The sequence below is a fragment of the Notothenia coriiceps genome, unplaced genomic scaffold (genome assembly GCF_000735185.1).
Source record: "Notothenia coriiceps isolate Sejong01 unplaced genomic scaffold, NC01 NC01_scaffold00000288, whole genome shotgun sequence".
Taxonomy (NCBI): Eukaryota; Metazoa; Chordata; class Actinopteri; order Perciformes; family Nototheniidae; genus Notothenia; species Notothenia coriiceps.
The window spans coordinates 151,777-163,757 of NW_011332989.1; the positions used below are offsets into that span (position 1 = coordinate 151,777).

Consider the following 11,981-nt stretch of genomic DNA (forward strand, 5'->3'; position numbering starts at 1 on the left):
TTGTTCCTTCCTGCTTGGGTAAAGCCAAGCAGATAAACTTACACGCTGTTATGTGATAGCTCCAAACATTTCCTCACTACCTCTCTGGCAAGTCTGTCCTTGTTTATATCGTTCCTGTTGAAAGGATAACACGCTCATTGCACTTCTGCTCTTGTGTACCTGCACGTTACGGCGCTTATAACCCTATTCATCAAATGGGTCGGTAGTTAATTCCATGTAGGGATGTGATGACAGACTGAATAAAGGACAGGAACAGAACCTTATGTGAAGAGAAAATGTTCATTATACCTTTTTTAAGATGAGACATTACAGTCTATTTATAGCATCCAGACCCAGTCAATAACAATATAACTAATGGAAACCTAGGAAGACAATCAAGGTATCAGAATTAGGTACAAAATGTTGAATAAGAGGTTTAAATGAATAGAGTCAAACAACAGATGCTATTGTAGCCTATGTATGAAGATGAATCATAGGGAAAAGCTAAACACTTGCTTTTTACTAACCATTATAAGGCTGATAATCAATCAATGTTTATTTATAATATGCCTGAACACATTTTATTGTTCTAGAAAGAAACAGTCTTGAACATCTATGGAGATGTAGAAGGGCCTTTTGTCTGTATCAAATAAAGTGCCAAATGATTAATAATAATGTGCAAAACAAGCAGGAAGTAGGAGCTAAAAGGTGAAATTGTTGATCGGAGGTGTTTGTTTGTGTCCCAGCAGTGTTGAACCAGCTGGAGGAGCTGCTGAGTGACATGAAGGCCGACGTGACCCGCCTCCCCGCCTCGCTCTGCAGGGTCCCGCCCATCGCCGCCCGCCTGCAGATGTCCGAGAGGAGCATCCTCAGCCGGTTGGCCAGCAAGGGCACCGAGACACTCACCCACCCGGTCAGCACCAGGCTACTAACACACACACTCACACCCGGTCAGCAGCAGGCTACTAACACACACACACACACCCGGTCAGCAGCAGGCTATTAACACACACACTCACACCCGGTCAGCAGCAGGCTATTAACACTCACCCACCCGGTCAGCAGCAGGCTATTAACACACACACACCCGGTCAGCAGCAGGCCATTAGCACCCCCCCCCACACACACACACACACACACACACACATGCACACACACACACACACACACACACACACACACAGGGTCAGCAGCAGGCTATTAACACACACACACACACACACACACACACACACACACACACACACACACACACACACACACACACACACACACACAGACACACTTTAGTAGGGATGGACTGGAGAGAAGTACATTTACATAAGTGCTGTATTTAAGTACAATTTAAAAAAAACTTGTACTTCAGTAGTTTCATTTTATACTAATTTATATTACATTTTGGAAGCCAAATATTGTAGTTTTTTCTACATATAATTTGTCAAATGTATATAAGCTAATAAACAGACATTGACATACATATATATTTATTAAGATATCTATTAAAAATATACAAAGTAATACAAATTAACTCCAAATGTACCAGCTATGAACACAATAATGCATACAAATGATGATCCAGTAATTAATAGATATATAAGATTCTGAAATGGGATTTTATGCAATTTTACATTAGTTACTTTGAGTAATTTAACCAAATACTTAATTTGGTGTTGCTACTTCTTATTAAGTTTAAATATGAGTATTTCTTTAATGACTGCTCTTAACCACACCCAATAAAAACCTCAGCCACACTCACACGTTAAAACCTGCCTTCATTCAGTGGGAAAAATCCAAATGGAGGCCGGCCAATGAAATCACAGCGAGCCCATTATCCTGTCACCCACCTGTGGACCTCAACGTGTTGAGTCAGCAGATTTACGTGTCGGCTTACATCATCAAAAAGTGATTTGTCTTATTTATCTTATATCCTCTGTTTATATAAATCACATCCTCTCTTCCTCTGTGCAGCCCATTCCCCCGGGACCCTACGCAACCCCTCACAACTACGGAGCCCCCTTCACCCCCGCCCCCCCGAGCGCCCACCTCATGGGAGGGGCCAACTACAGTCAGATGTCGCCCGGATCCTTCATATCAGGTACGTTTTTAAAGCTCCATTCACATCCCATTTTTTTCTCGATCACAAACGTTGAGAATGACTTGTTTTTCCACTTTGACCCTGTTTTCCTGTGTTTTTCTATCTAAGTGACCGATGAGTGCAATCTTTTTTTAAATCGGCTCTTTATTGAGCAAGAGTGCTGTCAAGACGGCTGTAATTTAGGCCTATTGGGGCCATTGTCCATCATACATTTTTGTTTTGTTTTTGCTGTTGACAGGGTCATACAGTTAATGTGGACGTACATTGACAGTGTAGCGTCTCGCAATAGGTTGAATTTGCAGCCCTCTTGCTCAATACTGGACCAATTTCATACCTTTTGTCCCAGTTAGACTCAAAAACATGGGAAAATACAGTCCAGGTTAAAACAGGATCTCAAAGTTGGTCAAACTATAAAATATGTGGGAGGCGTGTGGTGCAGTGGGTTGTGCGTTGGTGTTGGGATCAGGGGGTCCCAGGTTCAAACCCCACTGCAGTCAGCATGTCGTTGTGTCCCTGAGACACTTCACCCCAAATCGCTCCTGTGGGGATTGTCCACAGTATTGAGTATGTAAGTCGCTTTGGATAAAAACATCTAACAAGTGACATGTAATGTAATGTAATATGTAAGACCGAATTGCAGGTAGATATATTTGAAACAATGGCATACAAAACCTAGATTGTATTTGTAATTCGATATAAAGGTGCAGCATTTTGGGTTTGATATCTCTGTCGGTGTGTGGAAAAGTGTTTTTGAAATTGCTTAAGGGGTCGGTTAAGAGAGAGTTGAAGTCTGCACACGCGGGTGCAGGTGCTGTGGGTGTGAGAGCGAGAGGGGTGGACCTGTCCCAGTCAATCAAAACAATAATTATAGTATTCAATATTATTCACACAAGAATAACTGTGCTTTTGATCTGTTTGCAGTTTAAACCTGATTTATGATTCCTTGAGGAGGTAAATAATTGCCTTTTCGTACTTGGTGATAGAAGATCATTATGGGAAGATTTGGACAGGAAACGACTTCCATCGCTCAAGACATGTTTAAAGAGACAGTCCACCAATTTCACACATAAGATAGTGTTACCTCGTAGTTAAGAGTACTTTTCAGCCTCTGTAAACTGTTGTGAAATGACCTCTGTGGCTCTGGAGGAGCAAATAACCCCTCTGATGTCATAGTGATGTCATCAGGGTGCTCTCTGCTTGGGCTTGGAGATAACTGGTTAATAACGTAAAGCCTGCGTTACAGAGTAGGAACATGGAGTTGGACAGATGGCGGTGAGGAGGGTCGGACAAAAGCCTCGGTTGCATTATGGGAAATGTAGGATCTAGTGCAGTGCTTCTCAACTGGTGGGTCGCGGACCCGTTTCGAGTGGGTCGTGGATGTGTGATTGAAGAAAAAAAAATTGAAAAAAAAAATTGCAATTCTTTTTTTTTTTGGGGGGGGAAAAGTCAAACTTTTATTTTGAATGCCCGATTTTCTAACATGCATGCAGTCGGCGTTGGACTGGAAGTACAGGAGACCATAAACGGTTTTGAAAACTTCTGTCACGTAGTGATCATCTTCTCAATAAAATATCTTTGCTGATGTTTTTTCGAGTCTTCTGGCCAATCAGAATCAAGATTGTTCCCGGAAGTCCCCACGGAGAATAACTTTGCGGTAGAACTATTCTTTATACATCCATGGGTACAACTTCAGATCAAAATGAACACGTAATGAAATATGACCCCCGGTTTGATGATTGACAGGTCACAGAACAATGGGAGCTATCTACCCTTACCCTCTATTTAAAGTAAGTCACACAGACTATCTCCTCTTTGCTCTTCTCGCAGCAAGATGTCAGAACAAAGTGAAAAACAAACAACGGAATAAAATATTATTAATATGTCGGGTAGTAATACATTTATTTATTTTATTCTCAGAGTGTACCGGAATGCATAGTTTATGTTAGTATTTCTAAAAATCTCCCCCCAGACCCCCCTTCTCGGGTTGGGTTTACAGCATGTGTGCCTTTTTATACAGTTCAGCTTTGATTCCATCATCTCATTAAACCTTTTTTAAAAGCATACTTTAGTTCTGTGAAGGGATATAAGGGATATATGCACTGTACTTCACTTTTATTAATATTGTATGCTGAAAAGCGTATATATTACAGCACGTTTTTTTGTTGAATAGATTTGAGTGCTTCAAAATGTTGGGTCGCGATGTATTGACCAAGTGAAAAGTGGGTCCCGAGGCCTGACCAGTTGAGAACCACTGATCTAGTGTCTCTCGAGCTTGAAGTACCTAAAGACAGGAATATGTTTGGCCTGTAGTGCTTTGATGTGTTTGTATTGCTTTGTTTGCAGGTCTCACCATTTTGTGAAAGTGAAATAATAAATAAGTTTAGTGTTGCTTGAATTTCACTTTGTATTAAAGAGAAAGGACTTCAGCAAGGAAGTCTGCACACACATTTTTTCCGAACAAAGGACACAGTTGCTGAGCAATTCCTCAATTTGTTTTATAGCAGAATCAGTAATCTGTGTGAGAAAACACAAGCAGCTCAAGCTCAGTAATCACAGTTGTTTCAGTCTCTCGATGATGGGCAGTTCACAATGTGTCTTCTATTTAAAGATCTCATCCGAGGAATTGCATCTTTATATGGTTATGTTGTTGTGGGAAAACATTCAGAATCAAAATGACTTCTTCTGGGAATTTCAGGAAAATTCCTGCGAGCAAACGTGTTGTGATGGAGCGCTGTTGAACTCTTAGATTTCAGTCTAATCCTCTAATATGTGAGGAATAAGCACTACCTGATGGATTCTAAAGCGAGACCGCTTTAAGCACTTTGAGTCGACACTTTATCTCCCCGCGCAGCTTAGGTTGCGAAAGCTGCCACAAAGGGGTCCATATTGGAAAAACACATCTGCAGCTTCTGATGTGGCTGCCAGATAGACACCTGAAATAGACATTACCAAAATCAAACAGGAACGTGCTGACTGCTATATTAAGGCATTTTCATCTCTTAACATGTCCCACCTCAAAAACCTCCAGACTCAGCAGTAACGACACATTGTGCAACAGTGAAAAACGCAGTCTGGCTCGCTATCAAACCTGTCTGTGTTTGCTTCTCCGTGTTTATTTTTTTCCCTTCATTGTGGCTCTGATTAGTTATTGTGTAGAAAAAGAAAGAATTTGTTCTGTCTTGTCCAACTCTCTTCTCCTCGCCTGCTGTGTGTCAAAGGAAGCCTGTGAATTTATTTCCTCGTAATGAGTTTGGTAACGGCATATGCTCGCCAGACGCACTGCATGTGTGTTCGTGTTCTGAGATGTTTAGATTGCGGCGATGTGGCAAAGATAACTGGTAAAACCCGATATTCCCCAATAGCTTTGCCCTAAAGGAACCACAACACCCAGCGCTCTCTGCCTCTCACTCAGAGGAATCTTGATTTACGTAATTGTAGACCAAGACATCTGTCAAAGGCATTGCATTTTAGAGAGCCAGGGCCTATCTCTGAAAATGTCATTATGCTCTGTGTCTGGCCATGCCAAGAAAACATTTCGGACTTTGTACCGAGGTATTTTGAGAGGGACAGAAACCGCAGAAGGCATTTGGTTGTGTAAACGTCGTGTTGTGACTCGTGGAGCGGCGGGAGGGCTGGGCCCCGGCGCTGGATGTTCAGAAATAGTCCCGCGCAAGAGTTTGGCTTTGTGGGGGCCTCGTAGTGCAGTTTGAACACCCTGAACTCTGGCAGGGCACAAGCACGCACATGAGGCCACATGTATGGTTCTGATTGGGGTCGCGCTGGTTCCTGACCTCAGCTGGGGAGGGAAAGAAAGTGAGCCAGAGAGTTAAAACAACACAATTCTCTGATTCTGCGACCTCCAAGCTTCCCTCCGTTAATAGCCGTCTCCTGAGAGAAGCTCCCTCGCTTGAGTACACAAAACATATCCAGAAATATGCATGTCTGCCATGGCACGACTTTAGCTGCACTCTGTGAACTACACAAAATGTAATGATACACCAAATGCTCCATGTGCTTTCTCACACGACATATCTTGAACTGCATTGTTTGGAACACTTGTTTCAGGAGGAAGCTTCTCATCAAAGGAGTCCCACATACTAGGCATCTTTTTTTAGGGGGCGTAGAAATTAGGGCCCTTCAAGTGGAGCACCCGCCCTGCTGAAGTGTCCCTGAGCAGGACAGTGAAACCCCCCGCCAGACTAAAAGAGAATTCCCTACGGGGACGAGTAAAGTGTGACATTTTCCTGCTCCCCCCCCTCTCCGAGTCTCCACTACAGTCTGCCGCTTGTCTGCCCCCACAGAAGCCGCTGCTGGGGCCGCCGGGGGAGCTGCGTGGGGAGCCGCCGGGGGGCCGAACGCTGCGTGCCAGAAGACCAAGGAGCACGACGTGGGGCAGCGGCAGCGCGTGGTGGACCTCTGGAAGGACGGCAAGTCGGAGGGGGCCATCGGGCAGGAGCTGAGGATGCCCAAGTCCACCGTGCACAGCATCATCGTCAAATACCGCCTCAGCAACACGGTGGAGAACCTGCCGCGCAACGGGCGACCAAAGAAACCCTGATTGGGGGAGGGGATAGTTGGACATTTGGATGGAAAATCCAGGAATGTAACAAAAAGGGAGGAATAAAATGGCTGAATGCATGAAGAGGAAGTCCAATGAGGACCCAAGGACAGAGCACTTTGACACTGCTGGAATGTGAGGAATAAAAAGGGGAGAGGTAAAGCTCACTGGATATAAAAAAAAAGACATGGCGGCGCTTGAAAGAAAACAAGCAATCAAGTGCAGAGAGAGACGGCCAGAATAAGGAGGGAGAGGTGAGGAGCTGGCGCTGAGATCAAGCTCTAATGATGCTTGGGGGGGGGGGAGGAGGCAGAGACAGAAAAAAGAGAGATGACCTGTCTGGAACAAACAAATCTTGGAGACAAGGCGCTACTGAAAAAACCTCTGAAGGGAGAGACTGAAAAACAGACGGTATGTTAATGCAATCACAGGTTTTCAGGAAAATGCAGCAAAATGAGGATTTTCTTTTTTTTCTACAGCCGCTCAGACAGATTTCTTTTTCTGTTTCCCCCTCTGTGCCGAAAAAAGATTTCCCCCCGGATCAATTCTTCATCCACCGGCTGACTGAACAAGCCCGTCCCCTCGCTCTGACCCTGTACTCCCTCATTCCTCCGCAGCCCTCCACTCCCCCGCCTCGCTTTCTCAGTCTCACACATACAGTATATATAGCTATACACCGTGGACCTCACACACAACCTACAAAACCTGCAGAACAAACTGAATTTCTCTGCTTAGCACAGGCAGATGATCAAAACTCAAAGTAGAAAGGGATGATCTTTAAAGGAAAGATGGAAAAAGGAGATTCTTTGAAGTATAAAACACTTATTTCCTTGGACTCTTTGCCCCAGCATTCCTGAGTCCAACCGTAGATATAAAAAGCATTGCCTTTGTCCAACAGTTAGTAGCAGCTGACAAAATGTACTGTATTACAAAGCATATTTACTATTGCACCTTTTTTTGTGGGGGAATGGGGGGGGGGTCACTTAAAGGGGAATATCACTCCACTAAGCTCACATTTCCTATTTTTAAGCCGAGCAGATATCAGTATTTACGAGCCGCTCTTCCTCAAAGTTAAAGAGTGTAATCTGTCATCGCAAAGGAAAAGGGAGACTCACTTTGAAACCTCGGGGAGATTTTTTTTTTTGATCCTCGAGCTTCTTTATTGTGACATCGTGATGGATTCCACGCTGGAAAATGTCCCCCGATCCCCGAGAAAATAAAACACTCTGGACTGTATCATCGTTTTTCCACCTCGGAGTGTGTGCAGCAGAGCTTTACGTCCCAGACTCCTCAGCCTCTTGTCTGCAAGGCGGAGATGTGAAAAATCTGTTTCACAGTCCACACTTTTCTACGACCTATGAGTGTTTTTAAGCTAAGATTGAGTGGTATTTCCCTTTTTAATCTGAAAGGGCATAAAGACCAGAGACGTGTGGCAGTAGTGCGGCCTGCAATGAAGACTTGACTGTGTGTGTGAAGGTTGCTGAGTGTGCGAATGTGTTTTTTTTTATACATGCGAGTATGTGCATGGTAGCACTGGCATTTCAAATCTAAAATAGGTATTATTTAAAATGTTCTATATTGGTGCTAATAAACCTATAAGAGTATAAGCTATTAAAACTGTTATGTCTTTGTTACAAAATAAGCTAAACTTCACACACTTTATTTTGTTTACACAACCGCTCAATACTTTCATAAGTACTGTATAATGATACCGTCTAAAATGTGCAAATTAAAGCTTATAATAAACGTACAATAAATCAAATGAGCATGTGTAAAGGGAATAGACTCACTCATAATGATATAGCCAATGAGAAATATCGCTCCGAAGTTTCTCACGGCTTTTCAGGACACTTTAGCATTTTTCAGCTCCGTGTTTTGGTTTTACCGCACTTTACACTTTTTGTTTCAGTATCAAGGCTCTCATCTACATTGTTAACTAGCTGAAGGAAGCTATTTTATAAACCCATTGTGCGCTACTCGCCCAAACCATGTTAGCGACTCGCTTGTGAGCAAAGTTTAGCATTTAGCAGCTAAAGAGCAACATAATTCCTTCAGGAGTTGGTGGAGACCAAAACGGAGCTAAAAGGAGAGATTAATTAACTTAAAGGTCCCCTAGTATACTCTTTTTCAACTATATATTATAGGTCTCAGATATATACAAAACATGTCTCTTGGTTGAACTACCAAACAGATAATTGTAGCTTGCCATAAACCCCTCTGTTTCAGCCCTGTTTCACAAGTGCTAATTCTGTGTCTGTAGCTTTAAATGCTAATGAGCTGCTGCTGGCCACGCCCCTCTGCGAGATGATTGGTTTAAAAAAAGAAAATGGTGCTCTAGGAGGAGATTCAGGTGATAAGGTGGGCGGGTGTTACCTTGGTTCGTGATTGGCTAATGGTTACACAACTCTAAAAAACATTGTGAAATCACGAAGTGGCCAAAATCCGATTTGCTCATTTCCATTTTTATACAAATGGATCAGGATAAAAAGAGAGAGAATCTTTTATCCGGAAACTTTCCCAATCTCTTTACACAAAGGAGACACATAATTATGTTTAAAAGACGGGAAAAAGTGGATTTTGCATAACAGGTGACCTTTGAACTCAGTTTGTTGAGAGAAACAAAACTCCAAATGAAACCTTATATTACTCCTATAGCCCTTTTTAAACAGGGGAATATACCAGTGTGTTGCTGCTCTCAACTGCTCAAAAATCTCAATTAAGACACATTTTCTGGAAGTATCTGATCAAAGATTAGTAGCCAAGACTAAAAATCTGACCAGTTTTTGATACTTCCAGGTCCTGAGCCCAGCCTTGAAAGAAAACAGAGACATAGATGCAAATTCGTTTTTACAGTTATAACCTTGATTTACCTTCAAACTCTTGCAACACATGAATTTACGCAACTCTTTCAAGTCTCTCTGTTGGACCGACTCTCAAATCAAACAGTTGCTCTTTAGTTCCCAAACACTTGACGGTTCAGATGCAGACGGTTGTTCCTGATGAAAGCTTTTGGCACAGACACGCTCACGCAAATGCTTTTCGGTAAGCATTTCCTGCCAAGATGGCAGCGTTCACTTCTGTCAGATAGTAGACGGGACCTGCAGGGAGAGACATTACGGCCAGGAATGTTTTTTATTGCCTTTCTGGACTTGAGATGCTCCATCCAGTCAAGAGCCAGAGTTTTAGCAGAATAATGGTTTTAGGAATTCTTAGAGTCCAGATGTGGTCTGTTTAATTTATCATATTTGTCTTTACTGTAACTACAAATATGACTGCCAACATAACTTCGAAAGTGTTTCTCGGTCTAACACTGACTTGTTAATGTCTCTGCGTTTGGATGGACAGAGGTGAAGTCTTGCTTAGTGAGTTCCCAGGGAATCTGTTATCTGTTGGAAAACAAGTGTCTCATTTAAATACAATTCCTGTTTTATCTTAACGTTCTCTTTTACCTTATGTGCCTTTTTTCCGTAGAGCCAAGTCCTACTGGATTATTTTGTCAAGCCAATGAGCATTCTTTGAGCTACTCGGTGAGAAATGCCTTCAGAACCGAAACGGGTTTATTTGTTTTCAGTGCAGTCAAACAAACTCATGTCTCATTAAAGAATCTGTCCATTTTAAAAACTGATTCTCTTTCCAAAACACGCAAAAGATTTGAATCAAGGACGGACTACGTAACTAACAGTGACAACCGGAGAGGATCTAATTACGACATCGATGAAGGACTTGAAAAATATATCCGCCTATTACGTTTTTTTCTATGAATGTATGACGAAAACATTTCCGATTAGGATCGATTTTTCCTCTTTTTGGAAAAACGACGACCTGAACATTTACAAATCGGAAAAACGTACAGTTCAGCGCTCTCTGGTGGACAACGTATGTAATCGCATCTTTGGCATTTCTCTACTGTCCTTTCTTTTTGTATATTGGCCACGGCGACATATCGGGCAGGCTCGTTATTTTGTCTTCTCCCCATCCTGAGCAGATTTTTCCCCATGTAATCAACTCCGTCTTCTGTTTTTGGATATTTGTTTTCGCCCTGCACCCGTAATTCCTCTTGCTCTTTCACCCGGTCTTTACCTCCATTTGTTTTGCTTCTCATCAGATTTAATCTCCTCTCACACACACACACTTTCTCTCTGTCCCTTCCGTTGGCCTCCACTGGCAAAATGCCACAACTTTTCCCATGAGTTCCCCCCCCCCTCTTGTTGAAGAGACACACACAGTCACAGCCTTCAGCTCAATACGCTCTTTATCGCATCTTTGATCAGCACGGGGGTATTATGACAGTTTATCTTCCCCGTGGCGCGATTGAGAGAAGTGCGCTGTTGGTCTATTCCTGGCTTTGTTTTGAAAGGAGCGCTAAACTTGCCGTTCCACTCCCCGAGCAAATTCATGATAGGCTACACACACACATCCCTCAGCCAGCCTGCTGTGCAGACGTGTAGAAAGAAGATATCTGTCATGCATGTGTTTGTTTGTGTGTCCGTGACCTCATGTGCCTGTGTGTGTGTGTGTGTGTGTGTGTGTGTGTGTGTGTGTGTGTGTGTGTGTGTGTGTGTGTGTGTGTGTGTGTGTGTGTGTGTGTGTGTGTGTGTGTGTGCCTCCTGAGTGTGTGTGTGTTCCTCATGTGTGTGTGTGCGCATGTGTGTGTGTGTGTGTGTGTGTGTGTGTGTGTGTGTGTGTGTGTGTGTGTGTGTGTGTGTGTGTGTGTGTGTGTGTGTGTGTGTGTGTGTGTGTGTGAATGTGTGTGTGTGTGTGTTAACTCATTGCCGGCCTCACTTTCTCCAGGTTATGCACTTCTGGGGTTTTATCATTATTGTTATATGATATATTGATGTACTGTATTATGCAAGTTTGCTCATTAAAAAGGTTATCAGAGTATTGTCAAGCAAGCCTAAATACAGTTTCTCTTTCAGTAATTCAGTGTGATACCTTGGTTGCATTATCAGAAATAAACAAGATGATTGACAGTTCACCCCCTCAGATATTTATAGAAACTATAACCTAAACGTACCGGAGCACCTTCAAAGGGGCCCGATACTCATTTTCAGGTTCTTAAAGGTGGGGTAGGTAATTTTGGAGAAACCAGCTCGAGATCGCTAGAATTAGAAAATACACAACTGCCACTTCCTTACAGAGCCCCTCCTCCAACACACACGAACGCGCACATGACCAATGAGGGCACGAGATAAGTTTGTCCACAGATGGAAGGCTGACAGGCAGGTAGGCCATCCAGTTATTTTAGCCGGGCCGGCTCAGATGATTGGTCGTGCTTTTTACAGTTCCACGGCTTCAACAGATGATATTTTCTTTATGGATTTTTTGTCAAAGCACTTCAGATATTCA

General features: G+C 43.0%; 1 protein-coding gene across 1 annotated transcript in view; it reads left to right on the forward strand.

Moving 5' to 3' along the window:
• The window catches only part of chd3 (chromodomain helicase DNA binding protein 3), a 45,198-nt gene that overhangs the window by 32,334 nt on the left and 883 nt on the right, over positions 1-11,981 (forward strand). Inside the window, exons 37-38 of the mRNA XM_010795019.1 lie at positions 726-892; positions 1,948-2,074. Coding sequence (XP_010793321.1) covers positions 726-892; positions 1,948-2,074 — 294 coding nt within the window. The remainder of the gene's footprint in view (positions 1-725; positions 893-1,947; positions 2,075-11,981) is intronic.